At 35.4% G+C, this 19,426-nt stretch overlaps 1 protein-coding gene across 6 annotated transcripts in view; it reads left to right on the plus strand.

The window, feature by feature from the left end:
• Nup153 (nucleoporin 153kDa) overlaps positions 1-19,426 on the plus strand; it is a 79,766-nt gene that overhangs the window by 41,692 nt on the left and 18,648 nt on the right. For all 6 annotated transcript variants that reach the window (XM_005403401.2, XM_005403403.1, XM_013503820.1 and 3 more), the window contains 7 exons: positions 394-540; positions 2,945-2,994; positions 3,236-3,362; positions 10,096-10,233; positions 10,786-10,884; positions 12,390-12,474; positions 17,911-18,033. In XM_005403401.2, the coding sequence (XP_005403458.1) occupies positions 394-540; positions 2,945-2,994; positions 3,236-3,362; positions 10,096-10,233; positions 10,786-10,884; positions 12,390-12,474; positions 17,911-18,033 (769 nt within the window). The remainder of the gene's footprint in view (positions 1-393; positions 541-2,944; positions 2,995-3,235; positions 3,363-10,095; positions 10,234-10,785; positions 10,885-12,389; positions 12,475-17,910; positions 18,034-19,426) is intronic.

The following is a 19,426-nucleotide window of genomic DNA, read 5'->3' on the forward strand; positions in this document are numbered from 1 at the left end:
GTATCTTAATTTTAAGTAAAGAACATATAGACAGTAATTTGGGGAAAATGTGGGAAAAACCAGTTTTAGGAATATACTGCAAATTCCATTAAAGGCTTAGATGTAACTGCTTTGTATATCGCTTAGTTGTGTTTTCTCTGTGCACATGTATATACATACCTTAAAAGTTATGTTTGGAATAAAATTTAGTCTGAAAGATTGAGAATTTTATATATGTACATATGTGCATATAAGTAAATACATACGTTTGTTAGTTTTCTATGTAGATTTTCCAGTTGGTGTTTATTTGCATCTACTGAGAATCTAGGAAGTGCTCACAGTCTCTAGATCACATTAGCTATTGTCAAATATTTTTCATGAGTATGTGTACGTATATTTCTGTTTACTTACAAGGTGGACTCTCAGCATCCCCCTGTTCAGAGACTAATGACCCCAAAGCCAGTTTCCATAGCAACAAACAGAACTGTTTATTTTAAGCCATCTCTGACCCCATCTGGGGAATTAAGGAAGACTAATCAGAGAATAGATAAAAAGGACCATGTGAGTATGTGTTTATTTTCGTCAGTCTTTGAATATTGATAAGAATGAGTAAAAATAAAGTGCAACTACTCTTAACATTATAGTCTGGCAATTATATAATATATACAGCTTGATAATTAGGGATGATCATGAATTGGTATGTCTCTAAAACAGCTTTTACCTTATCAAATCCTAAATTAGTGTTTAGTAGTAAACATTAGTATGTATTCATTGTCTAGATTAATTTTGGCATTTTTTTTAAAAATCTTTGTGTCTTATTTGTATTATTGTTGAACTACCTGAAAGTAGATTTTAGACATCATGACTTTGTCCCTCAATTATTTTGGCATGCATTTAAATGCTTCTGTATGACCTCAACTGTGGAGATAAATGTTAATTCTTTAATACTATATTACCTTAATTCCTAGTCCATGTAAATTTTTTTTTTAAAATCTGCGACATTTATGTAGGCAAAGATAATATCCATAGTATGTAAAGTATCCCTATTAGAGTACTGACGAATCAATCAAGAATAAAACCATAGAAAATGAGCAGAGGGTAAATAAAACATGATTTAGTGAAGAAATAAAATCAACCTGGTTTAAAATGGGAGAAAAAGCTAAACTGCTTATCAGGAAATATTATCTGGGAAGTTCTAAGGATGTGGTAGATCTTTTTTTTATTATTGGTCCTTATTTTTAAAAGTTTATTAGTACATTTTAGGTACATATAATGATCACATTTATCATAGGGAATTTGTACCTGTACAAGATACATCTTGCTGTTGCTTTTTTCCCCATCCTCCTCCCTTTCCTTCAGCCCCTCTACCTCTCCTTATTTACAGAATCTTCTTTTCTATTTTTTTCCTTCTTTTTTTCCTTATCCTTTCCTTCTTTTCCCCTTTTCCCTTCCCTGTCCCACTTTTCATTTGAACTTAAAATTTTTTTATAGCTGTTCTTTTGAACTGGGATCCAAGCAAGAGTCACACATTTCTTTTGGTTTTAGAGTTCTATACTTTGAACCTTTAACTTGGCTACACTATTTTTTTTTTTTTTTTGAGGTCATTCGCATAAAACATAATTCACCTAAAGATTATAGTTATGTAGTTTTAGTTCGTCCATGTTAGTTAATTCAGTTAGCACCACAAGTTTAGAATATTGTCATCACTTTGCTGTCATCTCCCTAAAAGTCTCTTGTTCTTTAATAATTCAATAGGATCGTATTTTCAAGTTCATCCATATTTTACCATGTATCAGTTTTTCACTCCCCTGCCCCCCACTGGCTGAGCATGATTTTATTGTATGGGATATATATATATATATATATATATATATATATATATATATCAGATTTTATCTGTTAGTTTAGAGATACCTAGGTTATTCTCGCTTTTTGGCTGTAGTGAATACTAATAATGTTGCTATGAACACTTATGTACAAATGGTCTTTTTTGTTATTTTTTTCTCTTGTTGACATAACTTTTTCATTTTTCTTGGATTTATGCCTATGATGAGAATTGTGGGCACATTAGTTTTTGAAGAGAGAAGACGAGTTGCCTTAAAATGTCCCACATTATGGGTTTGTTTTCTGTGTCATTTAACTAAAATGTTTTCTAAGTTTGCAAAACAATTTAAAGAATAGTGCAGTGATTACCCATTACTCCTTTGTCTAGATTCACTAGTCATTCACATTTTGTCATATTCTTTTCTTACATTTCTCTACACTTTTTAACTAAAAAGTTAAAAAAGTTAAATTTTTGTGTTGGTTTTTTTTTTTCTTCCCCGTACTGGGATCAAATCAGGGAATTCTGAGCTATATCCTCAGCCCTTAATCTTTTTCTCTATCCTACACATAAGGAATCTTCTTTTTTGTTTTGTCTTTTTGAGACAGGGTTTCATTATGTAGTTCAGGCTGGCCTTGAGCTCACTTTGTAGCCCAGGCTGGCCTAGAACTCACAAGGATCCTCCTGCCTCAGCTTCCCGAGTGCTAGGATTACAGGCATGAGCCACCACACCTGGCAGGGATCCTCTTACATACTGCCTGACGACGATTGAACCCAGACATTTACTGTTGGTGTAACACTTACCTATAGATTTTATTTAGATATTGCCAGTTGTTCTGAAAGAAAGAAAAAAAATCCTGTTTTCTGCAATCCCATTTCTCTCTTTGTTTCTTTTGTTTTTGAGACAGGATCTTGCCTATGTAGTTCTAGTTTACCTTGAATTCTTGCCTCAGCCTGTCCCATCAGTGATACTATCAACCTATCACTGATATTATTTTGTATATGTAATCACACTGTAGCTTTTGGTTACCATTCATAAGGCAGGGCCTACAGTATAAATTTCAGTATAAAATCAAATTCCTGATTCTAGATACCAAAGTGTATAGGAAGGATGGTATTAAAAATCATTATTTTTTCTTCTAGACTGGCTATGAGAAAAGTATGACACTCAGACAAAGTAGAGAACAAGAAAGGTAATGTCATTTTACAAATAGCTAAATTTGTTTGTATTTAATTTGTAAAGTCCATGTTTGAGTTACAAAAACCTTTTGGGAAATAAAAGTAAAAAGTAGACACTTCATGCATATTTGTCAGTTTTACAAATTACATTCAGCTGAATAGTTTCTTATTAGCAATTCTACTGTTTAGGTATTTAGTTAAGTTATGGACCAAAATAATATACCGATTTGTTTTGATTTTCTTTTTATTTGCTAGTGGCTTTTCATACCCAAATTTCAGTATTCCTGCAGCCAATGGTTTATCTTCTGGAGTAGGTGGTGGAGGCGGCAAGATGAGACGAGAGAGAACACGCTTTGTTGCTTCTAAACCTCAGGAGGAGGAGGTAGGGTTCTATCTTTAATACTCTTGAGGTTTATAAAAGCTTCAGTATGTGGTTGTTAAAGGGGAGAGCTGGGTGGGTGGGCTTTAGGGAGACCTAGAGTAAGAATTGGTCTACTGTTGAAACAGACTCTTCAAAGTGTATGTGAAAAGCCTAAACCAGTAGAGAACTTTAAATTTCCTGAGTATCATTAATTAACAACAAAAACAAAACATCATCATGCTTCAAATAAAATTTGCCTTTGAATTATTTTATCCTTGGGATATTACCGTATGGTTTTGTTGCTGCACCTTTAAATGGCTGATGCTGTCAGATACAGTTTCTGTCCTTTCTACATTTTGTCTTGTTTTGCGATTTATGTTCTGAAAGATAACTGTAGGTTATAATTTAATTGCTGTGGATTTATCCAGCATGAAAACTTACTACAGTTAATCCATTCTACCATCAGAGTGTGTCTGGCTTGATTCTTAATACATGCTAAGGTGACTCTTTAAGCACCGTTTCTTCTTTCTTCTGCAGTATTTTCTCTAGGATATTTACCTACGGATGGAATAAGTAGGTTACAGGGAATGACAACAGGTAGATCTACTTTTTTTTGGCCATTTTGAGATAGGGGATCACTATGCAGTTCAGGCTGGCCTTTGAATTCACTTTGTAGCCCAGGCTGGCCTCAAAATCACAGCGATCCTCCTGCCTCAGCCTTCTAAGTGCTGGCATTATAGGCATGCGTCACCACACTGGTAGCCATTTCATTCTTTTTTATAAATGACTTGAGCCAAGTTAGAATCACTTCAGTTTTTTTTTTCTTTTTAAGTTTTATTTAGCTCGCTAAATCTCTTCTGTTGACTATGAATTCATATTTTGATGGAAATTTTTTTATGTCCTAGTGTTTTCTTCATGTCTGTTGGTATTTTCTTTTGTGGGTATTTGAAAAGGGAGGGTCTTTCTTTTCCCTTTTTATCTTTCCATTTACAAATTAGCAGTAGTTTGTGTCTGGTTTAGCAGGATCATGACTTCCTGGCAGTTTCTTTTTTGTGCCACACAGTCTGCATTGCCACGATGGTTTTTTTTTTGTTTTTTTTTTTGTCTTTTCTTCTGGTACTAGGAATTGAACTCATGACCTTGTGCCTGCCAGGCAGGCGCTTTGCCACTGAGATAAATCCCCAGCCCCTTGCCACGATGTTTGAGGTTATTTTGAGGCTTTCGGCCCACTTACTGGCCTGGGGCCCATCTCTTTCCCTTAGGTTTTGCTTGTTGCTCTGCTCCTGGAGTATTCTGAAGGGAGGGAATGTTTTCATGTATTCTACCATCTTGAAAGACAGTTTCAGTCTTGATGCTGTTGCTCATATAATTTTATACTTTTGTAGCAATTTTGTTATTAAAGCTTTTAATATAGACAGTTAATTGCATTTAAGAAATAGGTTGCCTGGACTGGAAATACATAGCTCATAGATACAGTGGCAGAATGCTTGCCTAGCATGTGTTCAGCCCTCGGTTTGATTCCCAGTACATGCTAAGGTGACTATTTAAGCACCTTTTCTTCTGTGCATGTGTAATATTTTCTCATTAACCTTGTCCCCGAAGAAATACTGAAGTCAGTTTGTGATACTATAGTCAGTTTGTTTATAGTGATGCTGAACGTTTTAGAGCTTTTGGTAACAGATAGCTGGCTGTATACATGTGCCATAGGTTTACAGTCACATGTATATATAAAAAATTTGGTTTTTGATTAATATAGCATACTTACTTTTTGATAAGGTTTTTAAAAATTTTCTCTGATGTCTGTAACCCTACCTTTTGTAAAAGTTATCCTTGTATAATGAAAACATTGATATTTGGTAGATACACGTTATGTAGATTTGCTCATTTTCCTTTGGTTTCAGTTTTTTTAAAAATCTTGTGAGGCTCAGGTTGATTTTTATCACTTAATTTTAGCTGTCATTCAGATAGCTATATAGTGTGACGTCGCTGTATTGGGATTTGGGGGGGATTTTATTAATTTACTTTTGTTCTTATGTAGTGTATTACCTCGGAAGAACTTTATGAGGCCCCCCCCCCCATTGTCTATCACACCCTCCTTCACCTGGACCCCTCTCTATTCTGGCCAACTGCCAACTGTCACTTTTGCATCCCAGGATGCCTCTCACCCAACCCTTTTCTTCCTCAATTTTTTTCCACAGTGGATTATAGCCTCCACATTTCTGAGGAAAGAGGTACTGTACCAATGGGATACTTGCCCGCTATGCCCACATACTGTTAATTTGAACGCAGTGGATTTTTTTGTTCACAGATCAAGTACGTTCTGACCACTAGTATCTTAGTTGAGTTATAGTTAGTAAAAATTTTTGGTAAAATATTGAGAACTTCTTTTGGATATTTTAATGGGCCTTCAGGAAAGGTCAAATGGGATGTTTATTTTTGATAGAATGTAAATTATATTGTTTTCAAATACAGTTACTACTTAACAGAAATTGCTGTATTTTGTTTCACTAAGCAGTCAAGTTAATAAATATCTATACTTAAAATGGCCTGTGTTGTAATGTGTGATGGTAAGTGTATTTTAGCTTTTACCTTACCTTAGATTCCAAGTTTATGAGAATTATAGTCAGTAAACTTACTAAAAGGCATTTTACCTGGACAGTGATGTCATTTTTTTTTTTTTTAAATAATTAAAAAGCTCATTAGTACAGTAGAAATGAGCAGAGTATTTTGAGCCTGAGTTTGGAGAAACTTGATTGCTATTGTCATATGCATGCTGACTGCTTAATAGGTGGGTGACTGGCCAGTTTCATCTCTTTGCACCTCTTCAGTTTCCTTATCTATAATCTGGCCAAAGAACAAATGCACTGAACTGTGTCTGTGGGATATCCACCACTTAATTACCGCGTGTTAGGCCATGTGTCTAACTTTGCCGCATTTTCTTCCTATGCACCAGTATATCACATCTGTCTCATGTGAGATAACTCATGTAAAGGTATGACAAAGATAATATGTAGTAAGTCATCAAATGTTTGATTTGTGTGTTGAACTTGAGCTGTCTATAAACATCTAGGTAGAATTTTTGGCTTCTTTCCTCCTAGATTAGTTGGACCCACTTAGATTCTCTTTAAATCAAAACTTGTGGGGATAAGAATCCAATTACAGGATTGGTTCAAGGTCAGTAATAAAAAGAATCGGTGTGGTCAAGTTTGTGGCTTAATGAATTAGTGTGAGATAATAGGTTATACAGGTGATATTTCACTGGTTCTTAAGGCAAGAAGATAAGGGTAGAAGTTGGAGAGGGACGAAATTTCCTTGTATATATGACCAGATGCTTCTTAAGATTGTCTGCCTTTCTCATCCCAAATTGATTATGATGTTTCAGGCATTAAAAATGTTGACATAATTGTGCAGTGATACAGTACATAGCACTTTGGATTAGTTATATTTGTTTTGTCAAATAACCATCTGTTCAGCTCTTTTTTTTTTTTTTTTAACATTTTAAAGCAAATTGAAAACAATGCACTTTACCCCCAAATACTTTAAGCATATAGCAGTGTTAAATCTTAGTTTTTTAATTTAGCAAAAACTTACATATACTGAAATAAAAATTTCTGGATTTACCATTTCATGCATTCGACAAATAGTTATACCTGTGTAACTCACACCCGTGCTAGAATATTGAATGTTTCCGTCATCTCAAAGTATTTATGTTCCTTCCCAGTACATTCCAATTATCTCTAACCGTAGAGGTAATCACTGTTCTCATTTTTTCTATATACTGATTTTGCTTTTTCTGGAATTTCACATATATATAATTATTTAGTATGTATTTGTTTATTTCTCCCTGTTTTGAATAAAGCTGGTATGAATATTTTTTGTAGAGTATATTTTAAATGTTCATTTCTTTTATAGTATTAACTACTTATCAGTTCAATTATTTAAATATAGACTGACCAAAAATTGCATTTTTCCTTAATCTTTTATAAGATAATATAATAGGAAATATAAAAGTGACAATTTTATCAAATTTATTCAATAAAAATAAATTCTGGATGCAAGAACTTTTGTCAAGTACATGTTTAAATATTTTCTCTCATTATGGCTTCCCTATTAACAGTATCTTTTGATCAGTAGTTGTTGCAAATTTTGTCAGAGTTCATCTTTTTCCCCTTATTACTTTTACTATTCTTTGTATTCTAAGAAACACTGCTTGGCCTCAGGCTGCAAAATACTGTCTTTTGTTTAATTTAGATGGTTTATGTTTTTTCTAATTTATTCTGTTTTATTTTGTATTTAACCCATGGGTTAAAGGTTTGTTTAACTTCTAAATATTTGACTGGTGGTTGTTAATTTTCTTCTTTTTTTTTTTTTTTGGTACTAGGAATCGAACGCAGGACCTTGAGCTTGCCAGGCAGGTGCTTGTGGCACTGAGCTGTATCCCTGGCCCAATTTTTAATTTAACTTTATAGTTAGCAAAAGATTGAAATCAAGATTTCATACTCTGAAATATATTGACTTTTCAGGATAGCCCAGCATATGTTCTGTTTGATAATCTTGAATAGATTTCTTATATTTGCTTGTGGGTAATTCTCTGTCAGTAAGATAACTGTTAGGATTTCTTAAATCTTTGTTTTTATTCAGTCATTTTTTGAGGAGGTGGTATGGTTAGTCTATTAAATTACTGAGCAATGATTAAAATTGTTAACTTTTATTTGTTGGATTTATCTTTCTTTCCTTAATTATATCAATTATTACTTCATGTAGCTTGAGGCCATCAGTAGAACATTAACCTTACATTTATTGTATGACTGTTTAATGATTTGTCCTTTTAATATTATATATCCTTTAAAAATCTTCAGAAATATGCTTTGCCTTGAAATCTACTTGGGTATTAGTACAGCTGTTGTGCTATTTTTAGAGTAAATCTTGCACTTACTATCTGTAGGGCGAATCTTTTTTGCATCCATTTACTTTTAGCATGTCTTCATATTTAAAGTAAGTCTTAGGTACACAGTATATAGTTGAGTCTTGTCATTTAAGTGGAATGCTTTAACCCATTTATAGTTAATATACTTAACATAATTATTGCTATTGTTAGATTAAGATCTTACCATTTTTTCTTTGTTTTCTATTTTTCCATTTGTTTTTTTCTCTAGCTCCTTTTGAAAAATTCATTTTTGGTGTCAATGTTTAGTTGAGTTCCATTTTATTTTCTTATTTTTATTTTGATACATTTATGTAGTTCACACTGGCCTTGAACTCACTATGTAACCCAGGCAGGCCTTGAACTTAGGGTGATCCTCCTCCTGTCTCAGCCTCCCAAGTGCTAGGATTACAGGTGTGCACTGCTGTGTCTGGCTCATATTCCACTTTATTTGTCTGCTTTTAAGTTCTATCTGTTCACATTTGTTAATGTTCCTCTTGATGATACCTTTTTCCATATTGCGGTGTTAATATTGTGCCACTTGGTGTAAAGTTTAAAAATCTTGCAACAGTATAGTTAGTTTTTTCTGTTCCTCTTCCTTGGCATTTTATGCTGTACTGATCGTCATTTGTACTACACCCAAACAGGCTGCAAATCCACAGTGTATATTTTTGATTCTTATAGTTTTGTGTATTAAAGAAATTGAGAGGTGTTTTATGTTTACTCACATATTCCCCATTTCTTTATGAAATCTGTGTTTCTTTTTGGTATTGTTTCACTTCAGCCCAAAGAACTTGTAAAGCAGGCTTTATGACAGCAGGTTCTTAATTTTATCTGGAAAAAAATGAAAAATGAAAATACTTTCACCGTTTTTGTGATCAACTTTATTGAGGTGTGGTCTGTGTACAACTAATTGCATCTGTTTGAAGGCTTGTGATTGTTTTAGTTGATTGTGAATTTATCTGAACTCTGTCTGTGGTAGGCAGCAGTTGAAACTGTAGTTTGATTTGATTGGTTGGTGTGTCTGCTGACATCTGTATAATTTGCTGGTCCAAGGGAGATTTGGTCCCTCACAGACTTCGGGGCACCTGTTCTGTGGCTCTTTATGTTTGCATCATTTACTGGTTGCTGTGGTCACTCCAGGTTCCTTCTGTGATTCTTTAACAGGTTTACAGTTTTCTCTTAGAAAAACTTGCACTGGTACAGTGCTACTAACTCATGAAGAGATCAGTAAGCTCAGTAGGTGCTTTTCCTTTCTTCCACATGTCCTTTGCCATCTAGTTTCTCCTTGCCTTTGGTTGCTCTCCAGTTTTTACAGTTTTTTAAAATACACCTTTCCCAAGAGATTGTAATTATCAATCAGAACATTGGTTGTATATAAGCTACTATAACACCAGCTGAAGTAGAACTGTTTTTCTTATTGAGTTACTGGAGACTTGGGATGTTTTTGGTCTAGTGGGTTAAAAACCAATGTGTTTCACCACTCACGGGTTCTGATGGTTGTTAGGTGATTGTTTCGTATGCCAAGACCATATACTATGTAACTCTCATATTTTGTAGTAATACCACTAGTGTAGAGAAACATTTTCTTGTCTCATTTGTACCAATTAGAAAATTGGTGCTAAGAGGAGTTAAGTTCTCAAGTACATGGCAGTTGGTGGCACAGCTGGGCTCAGGTTTTCTTTTTTAATTTAAAAGTCAGTATTATTAATATTGTATGGTGCTACTACCTTTTTCCCAGTCTAAATTTGCCTATAACTTCATCAGTTCTACCTTAAAAGAATGACATGAAAAGTAGAAAATATCATTATAAATCATGTTGTGTTTTAGGAAATGGACATGCCAGTATTACCGAAAATATCTCTACCAATCTCCAGTTCTTCACTGCCTACCTTCAATTTTAGTTCCCCTGAGATCACAGCTTCCTGTCCATCATCCTCCAGTTCTTCTCAATCAGTAACAAACAAGGTATTGAACCATTGTATAAATGAAGTGGTTTTTGTTCATGTTCTTTCTTTTAGAAAATCTAGTATTTTTCAGAAGCAGTCATTAATAATTCATAGTAGGGAGAGACGTGAAAACTTGTTTTACTCTTTAAAAATACACAACTGTCTTATACACATTATTGTGAAAATATTCTTTAGCCTTCGTGCAGTACATCAGAAGAAGATGCCTGCAAGTTTCCAAACAATATTTGCAGTAAGACACTTTGTTTTGGTAGGAATTGGTACAAGGTTTTACTTTTTAGGTACGATTAACATCTTGAATCTGCTCTTGAGACATTTTTCTCCTTCAGCTAAATGTCCACTTCTAAGGTTGTGCATATTCTTCTTCCAAAAGGTAGCCAAATTTTATGATCAGTTATTATTGTGGCCATAAGTTAAAAATGACTTTTAAATATAAAAGGAACAAGAATGCTTTTAAGTTCTTTGAAATAATTTTCTAAAGGTCTGTTTATGTTGTCCATTTGTTTTCTAAATAACTTTTTTTTGTCATTACTTAATGATGGGAATAAAACAGGTACAAATGACCTCTCCAAGCAACCCTGGCAGTCCTGTGTTTAGATTTTCATCTCCAATTGTAATATCTACTGAGGCAGTTGTACTCTCTCCCTCATCTGTAAGTAGCAAGCACAGAGTATTTCATGTTTATTGATTTCAAGGCGATGTTGTATTATTATGCAATTTATGATGCTGTTGGTTGTAAGAAACAATTCGTATTTCCAACTTAAATATTCAGGGTACAGAAAACTTAAATGACCAATCGCATATTCTTCGTATTGTGTGTGTGTACACATTTTCTCCTGTACTGTTTGACAGTTGAAGTGCAGTCCCCTGATTGACTTAAAGACCCCTGATTCACTTAATACAGTGGTGGTTAACCTATGGCATGTGTGCTGCAGCCAGCTTGCTGTTTGTTATCATTGAAAGCTCTAAAAAATTTGCTATCACTGACTTAATGCTTCTCCATGTGCTCTCTAAGAAGAGGGATATTCTTTTGCCATCTTGGGTACAGTTATACTCAAGAGAAATTTAACATGCTATAGTAATAATGTAGTCCATATTTAGATTTCCCTGTCATCCCCAGATGTCCTTTAATTGCTGTTTTTTTTTCTATTAGTCTTAGATCCATTAAAATACTTAAAGACCTGCCTAATCAATTAATCACACTGCATGTAGTTATTAATATGTCCCTTGAATCATCTTGAATCTGGGTTATTATACAGTGTGTATTTGTTTCTTAATGGTCAAAAAACATTTTGGGTAAGAATAAAGTTTAATGTTCGGGTTGTCCCAAATTTGGCACAAGAACCATTTTAATACGTTGCCTTTCTTTTTAACTTTGTACTAATTTTCTGTCACAACTAGGTGTTAGTAGGTTAAATATAATTACCTTGCCATCAGGTGTCCCCAAAATCTCATACTTCTGTTAGAACATAGCATTCTGAAACTGAGAAATGGTCATTTGGAGTACAACCATCATTTTATGTACGGTTCTGAGAGGTGAAAATATTTAAGAAATTAAAAATACTGTGACACTATGGCATGCCATTTAATATAAGAATCCCAATTTTAATATATAATTTTTTTTCTTAAATTGTAGTGCTGGATATTGAATCTGAGCTTCATGTATGCTACGCAAGTGCTCTGTCATTGAGCTGTATCTATCCCTTTTCCCCTCAACTTTCTTAATTTTAATTTTAATTTTTTGTTTTGTTTTTTAAGATAGGGTATGTAGTTCAGGCTGGTTTGAACTCACTATCTAGCCTAGCCTAGGCTGGCCTTGAACTTGTAGCAATCCTCCTGCCTCAGCCTCCCAAGTGCTGGTATTACAGGTGTGTGCCACCATGCCTGGCTCAAGTCCCTTTTTTTGAGGTACCATCTTACTGTGTTACTCAAGCTGGTCTGAAACTCTTGGGCTTATGTGATCCTATTGCTTTAACACCCAGGTGCTGGAACTATAGGTGCACACCTTAGCAACCAGCCTGTGAGTTCCAGTTTTAGAAATTGTAACATGAAAAACTGAGTATTATTTTAAAATAGGTGAAATTTAATAATTTTTTTTACTTGTATTAGACTACATTGTATTTAAAAAAGCAAATTGATGTTCTTTGCTCTTTACAGATGAGATTTACATTTAGTATGCCTGTTGCAAAAACTGAAATTTCTGGCTCTAATAGTACTTCAGAACCAATTATAAGTAGTTCAGGTAAGTAAACATTTTCACACATTTGATTTGTTTCCAATATCTAGCTATTACAAATTGTGCTGCTATAAACATGGGTGCAGATATATTGCTGTGGTATGATGTTTTTAATTCTTGTGGGCAGTTACCCAGAAGGGGGATAGCTAGGTCAAATGGGACCTTTAAGGAATCTTCACACTGATTTCCACAGTAGTTGTACCAGTCTACACTCATACCAACAGTGGAAAAGGGTTCCTTTTTCCTTACACCCCCTCCAGCATTTGTTACTGGTTGATTTGACAATAGCTTTTGGCCTGTAGTTCTCTTTCTTAGTTGAGTCCTTCTCCAGTTTTGGTAGCAGTGTAATGCTTGCTTCCAGGAATGAATTTGGGAGTATTGCTTCCCCTTCAACTTCATTAAAGAGTTTGAGAAGTAATGGTGTTACATCTTCTCTAAATGTCTTGTAGAATTAGCAGTGAATCCATCAGGGCCTGGGATTTTCTTTGTTGGTAGGTTTTAATTACATCTTTGATTTCATTGATTGGTACTGGTTGATTTAGGATTTGTATATCTAGATTCAGCTTTGGTAATTCATATGTACTAGAAATCATTCTGTCCTTTTCTCCTGCATTTTCCATCTCAGTAGAATGCAAGTTTTTGAAGTAGGTGTAGATGATCTTCTGGATTTCTGCAGGGTCTGTTGTGACTTCACCCTTTTCAGTCCTAGGGAGGTGATTTTGCTCTGAGCTGTATCCTTGGCTGCCCTTTTCATTCCTAACTGCATGGATTTAAGTCTTTTCTTTCCCTTTTTTTTTTGGGTAAGATTGGCTAAGAGTTTGTCGGTTTTATTTAATCTTGCAAAAAACCAACTCTTTGATTCATTGATTCTTTGTATTTTTTTTTTTTTTTAGTCTTCAGTGTGTTAATTTCTGCTCTGATCTTTATAATTTCTTGCCTCAAATAAACTTATGGCTTAGTCTGCTCTTCTTTTTCTAGAGGTTTGAAGTTCAACATTAAGTTGTTTATTTGTGTTTGCTCTTATTTTCCTGATATGGGTATTCATGGCTGTACATTTCCTTCTTAGGACTGCTTTCATTGTGTTCCATAAGTTCCGGTATATTTTTTTGTTATCATTTAATTGTGGAAACTGTCTAACTTCTTTAATTTCAGTCTGTGACCCATTGGTTGTTCAGGAGGGTGCGATTTAATTTCCACGTGTTTATGAACTTGCTTGGTTTCTTTTGCCATTGATTTCCAATTTCATTGCACTGTGGTCTGATCATATGCGTGGGATAATTTCAATTCCTTTGCATTTACTTAAGCTTGTTGTATGGGCTAGTATGTGGTCTGTTATGGAGAACATCTGGTGTGCAGCTTAGTTTTTTTTTTTTTTTTTTTGTACCAGGAATCAAACTCATGACCTTGCGCTTGCCGGGCAGGTGCTGTGCTGCTAGCTAAATCCTCAGCCCCTTGGTGTGCAGCTTAGAATAATACGTATTCTGATGTTGTGGAGTGGAACGCTGTAGACATCTGCTAGGTCCCTTTGTGCAAAAGTTTGGTTCAGTTTTTTATTTCATTGTTGATTTTTTTTGTTTAGTTGATCTTTTTGTGTCAGTGGGGTATTGAAATCCCCCAGTAGAGTTGTATTAATGCTTATTTCATTTTCCATGTCCATTAATATTTGTTTTATATAGTTGGGTGCAGTGGTAGTTTATTCCCTGGGGTGATACTTGTGAATTGCCTGTGGTGGGTTGTTTTATTACTAGTATTTAGAACCCTTAGGAAATGACTGCTTCTCCAGGTATATTTTCCAGGCTACACAGGCATCTTCCAGGAGTAGCTGGATTTTGGATTTTGAGCCTGTTGCAAGATCCGATGTCTTCAATTTATTTTGGGGATAAGGAGTTGCTGGCTGTTTGGGCCAACCCCTGGTTTTTTGGTATTATGAGAGAGTTATGACCTTTAGTCAATCTCAGTCTTGGAATACCAGGAAGAATAGCTGTTTAGAACAGTTACATCACTTTTGGCTAAAGTGGTAACATCAGTGCTAACAGTAGCAACAATTAGAGCCTAGAAAATGGCAAACTGAGATAAATCATTAATTTTCCATGTTTAACTGAATGAAGTAGATTTGTAGTTATGTAACAAAATCTAAAACAGACCAGAAAACTATATATAGTGTGGAAGTCCTTTATATGTCAGTTGTACCCTCAGGGGTCAAAATTTGAAAGGCTTAAGCAAAAAATAGGAAGAAGAGGAAGAGATTTAGAAGTAAGTGAAACGGACAAAGGGGGATCATACTAATTTTGGGAAATTGGTACAGAACCCTGGAGGAAAAGAGAGAAGGAAGAGTTAGAAAGAACAGGACAGAACCACAACCACAAAGAAACTAGAAACCACATCTGTGCTCATAAAAGCAAGATCAAACTGAAGGAGAGAGAAACAAGGAACAACTTAACAACAACAGAAAAAACTGTAACAAGAAAAAAGAGAGAAAGGCAAAAGAATTTCCACTTGCAGGTTTTTTCTCCTGCCACTTGTACACAACATGGGGAGACAGAGTCCTGAATTGTGCTGATCCATCCCAGCAAGCTAGCAGTAGCTTTTTGGTGGTGTAGTGTACAATCTCAGTGAGCCTGCACCTTCTGGCCAAGACCAGACTCATTCAGCCTGCAGCTGTCAGCACGCGTTCTGTGGGCTGGAGCCCAGCTGTGTTTTGAGCTCAGCTGGCCCCTCTCTAAGATGTCTCCCAGCCAGTTATTCTCTCGCATGGGAGGACAGAGCCCTCTGCAGTCACTGCCAGGTAGTGCTGTCCTTCACATCCACTGCTCCTTTCTGCTGCATCTCTTCATGGAGGTCTTTGGGGTTGCCAGCCGTCACTTTGTATCTGCAACTTCTCCTCTCAGGCAATGAGTCTTGTCTTGGAGAAGGTGCCACCAACTACCTCCTTTGTTGAAGTTTCTCCCTTCACACTCCATGAGCTTCAGTTCACACCTCAGACCCTTCCTGGGTCCCTTCTTCCCTCCCTCTTGTCTTCCTCATGCTGCTGTATTCCAGCATCTGGATGGCAACATTCAGGCTTTCTCTGCTGCTCACCACTCTGCCATCTTGGTGCCTCCTCCTGTGTATTTTAATTGTGATAGATCTTATCTCTAACGTCACTGTTTAATTCACACTTTTATTTGTAAGATATGCTTATATATGCAGATAATATAGACTGAAGAAACTGACATTTAATAGCCAGGTGTGGTGGCACATACCTGTAATCCCAGCACTTGGGAGGGAGGCTGAGGCAGGAGGACTGCTCTTGAGTTCAATAACAGCTTGGGCTGCATAGCGTGCACTACATAGCGAGACTCTGTCTCAAAAGGAAGAAAGAATTGACATTTAGAGAAACAAATGAGTAATCAGAAAATTAAAACATATTGTTGTGGTAGTTTTCATTGTTTGGGAAGTGGAAAAAGCATTTGGACTAAGTTACTTAGGTCACAAAGTTTGAGTTAAGGGCATTTTACTGAAGAAATAAAGACCAAGTGCAAGGGCACAGGAACAAGAACAAAAGCATGACATACTTTGTTAATTGTAGATGATTTGTCATTAGATGGGAAAAGTGGCTTTGAATCCTAAAAGTTCTTGAATACTGTGCTAAAGAATTGGATTTTATTCTGGATGTAGTAAGAACTTACTGAGTTTTATTTATTTATTTATTTTTGTGGTACCGGGGATCAAACTCAGGACCTTACACTTGCCAGGCAGGTGCTTGTGCCACTGAGCTATATCCCCACCCCTTACTGAGTTTTATATGCAAGTGTGATCATATTGGGGAATTGTGACAGAAGTGTACAGAGGGTATAGATAGGAATAGAATGTGTTATAGCCACATCATTTGAGGGCTGTTCTCCTGTCGCAGTGATGGCAAACCATTTATAGCTTTTAGTGGTGAAACAGCCACTGCAGCACACATGCCATAGGTTTTGCCACCACTGCCTCAGAAGCGTTAGGGTTTTCTTTTTCCCTTCTCTTCCCCTCCCCTTTCCTTCCTTCCCCATCTTTGTCCTCTTCTTTTCTCTTTTTTTTGTATTTTAGATGGGCTGTTTCTATATTGCCCCAGCTGACCTCGAATTTACGACTTTCCTGTGTCAGCCTCTTGAGTAGATAGGATTATAGGCATGTGCCACCATGCCCAAACAGAAGTACTATGTCTTTAAAATGTCAGAGTTTTAGAATTTTGAGAGGTAGATTGTCCTTTCTTAAAATATATGTTCAAAAAATGAGCCAGGACATAGAAACTAGAGAGGGTTTGGCTTTGGATTATCTGGAAGATGAGAGAACAGATTCTGTAAATGATGTAAAATATGAATTTGACTGATATTTGCAGGTTCTATATTTTTTATTACTATTGGATGAACAGCTTTATATAGTAGAAAGTAGCAAGTAATGTGAAGTTGTTTTTACTATCACTGTGGATTAAAGAGGAATAGACCTTAAACAGTTTCATGACTTGTTTTGAGGAAAAGCATTAATTTTTAGTAATGCTTTAGCAGTGGTAATACAATGAGTAACCATTTGTTTAGCAACTTTGTATTGAGTTATATTTCAAAGAATTACTGGTTTTTTGTTTTTTTGGTTTTTTTTTTTTGTCTTTTTTGAGACAGAGTCTTGCTATGCAGTTCAGGCCTTGAGCTCACTTTGCAGCCCAGGCTGGTCTCGAACTTGCAATGATCCTTCTGCCTCAGCCTCTCAAGTGGTGGGATTACAGGCGTGCACCACCATGCCTGGCTTACTCTTGTCCTTTTAAGGAGGTGATTATGGGTGCATTTATAGGTGTATAGAGTTGTGTGGGGTCATTTTTACACCTCTGCTTCTCAGCACTTCTCATTTAAAAAATCTGATTGCAAATAAGGATATCATGATTAATTTACTTTGTGGCAGGAGGTTTTCTCCTTTTTCTGTCTACATGAGTGCACTTTGAGATAATCCTAAAAATTTACCTCAAATTCATTGTTACTCCACTTTGATTATAAAAAGTAAAAGCAATTTAATTTGATTATAAAATTTTTATTATAAAATGGTGACATATTTTCCCGTGTTGCTTATTTTCTTCCAGTGAATTCATTAGCTTACAGTTTATATTTCTCGCTTTTTTGCAACCATGGTGGTTGGTGAGGGAATGTATAGTATTTTTACCTTCTTTTTTTAGTATGGGGAATCAAACTCACGCCATCACACTTGCCAGGCAGGCACTGTGCTGCTGAGCTATATCTCTGGCCCCTACCTTCTTATTGTAATGGTAAATTAACTCTGTTCTTTAAATCTTTTGTTCAGTAAATTATAGTGACTTTTTCCTAAGTTTTAGAAATTGATCTAAAAGAGTTGGTGTGGAAGATTTTTTGCAGACATTTAATTTAAGCCCAGTGCTTTTTCTTAGCATAATATCTTTTATAACTTTAAAAATTACAGCTCAAGACAGCAGTGCAGTGAACAGTACAAACTGTAAGAAGCAAAATGAAGATTATGAGAGTGTTTTAAAACCTGCAAAAGTCCTGAAAGAAGGAAGTGTTCTAGATGTTCTGAAAAGCCCTGGTAAGATAATGGCTGCCCTTGAAATAATCAGAAGTCTTAATTACAAGGTCATGACCTCGTTTTACTGTTAATTGTGTTATAATTTAGCCTTAAAAAAGTTATGACTAGTTTTATAGGAAGTTGACTTTTTGATATAAATGTAGTCAAATCTAATTATTTTATGGGAAATATCTTAGAAGCCTTTACTCATTCCTTTGGAATTCAGGGACTCTGAACTAATTCTGAAATCTAAGAAGAAAGTCTAGGAGGAGAGGAAAATGAATTATCTGTAGATGCAGATGGGCCAATGTTCAAAAGAGGAAATGACCCTCACAGAACCCAGTCATGTCTATGATGAGCACATTGAGCTGCCTTCTCGCTTTTTTCTTTGTTTGATACATGATGGAATGAGGACAAGTTTGCTTAATTATAACATAGAGAGAGAAAGAGGGGAGAAGTTTATTTTTGTAGTTGACAATACTTGTACTTATTTTATGAGGTACAGTATTATAATTCAGTACATGTATTTAAATGTTTTAATGATCAGATGAGGGTGAAGTAGATAATAATTTGAAGGGGTTGAATAGACGTTCTGAAGAATAAAATTTTGGTTTGAAATTGGAGATGATCTCTGCAGTTTTGTGATATGTAGTACAAGAATACATAATTGTTTTGTAATGTAACCAGGTACGTTCAAAAGGATTTAGATTTACCCAGCAGATATGTGCGTGCATAATGGGATATGTTTTTATATTAAGGTTGGCTGCTTTTTTAAAGGTTGTCTTCTACAATAAGATTTTAGGAGCATGAGGCCATTTGGGTGAGCTTTTTTTTTTTTTTTTTTTTAAATTGTGTATACTACCTAAGGAATGAAATAATTCAGGCAGTATTATAGATTTATAGTAATTCCAGAAATCCTATACTAGAGTTAACCATGCATCATGTGTGTAGTTTTATTGTACACATATATTTAGTGAGTTAGGGCCACCATTGGCATATTTAGTCTTGTTTGTTTTTAACTTTTTTTCTAGTACTTGGGAATTCAACCCAGATGCTCTCTACCACTGAGTTGCATCCTCAGTCCTTCTTGTTCTTTTTTGCTGTTGTTGTTTTTTGAGACAGGGCCTCACTATGCAGTCTAGGCTGGCCTTGAACTCATTAGATAGCGTAGGCTGGCCTCAAACTCTCAGTGATCCTCCTGCCTCCACCTCCTGAGTGCTGCGATTACAGGTGGCACTTCTGCTCCTAGCCCTTTTTATTCTTCCAGATGAGGTGTAACTTCAGTTGCCTAGGCTGGCCTCCATCTTTGGATTCTCTTATGTGATCTTCTCAAATAGCTGAGATTTGTACTACTATGTTGTACTATTTATTATGCTTGACCAAATTAGGAAAACGTGACAAAATGGAAGGAAAA

Source organism: Chinchilla lanigera, unplaced genomic scaffold, assembly GCF_000276665.1.
Source record: "Chinchilla lanigera isolate Chin_1 unplaced genomic scaffold, ChiLan1.0 scaffold00082, whole genome shotgun sequence".
Taxonomy (NCBI): Eukaryota; Metazoa; Chordata; class Mammalia; order Rodentia; family Chinchillidae; genus Chinchilla; species Chinchilla lanigera.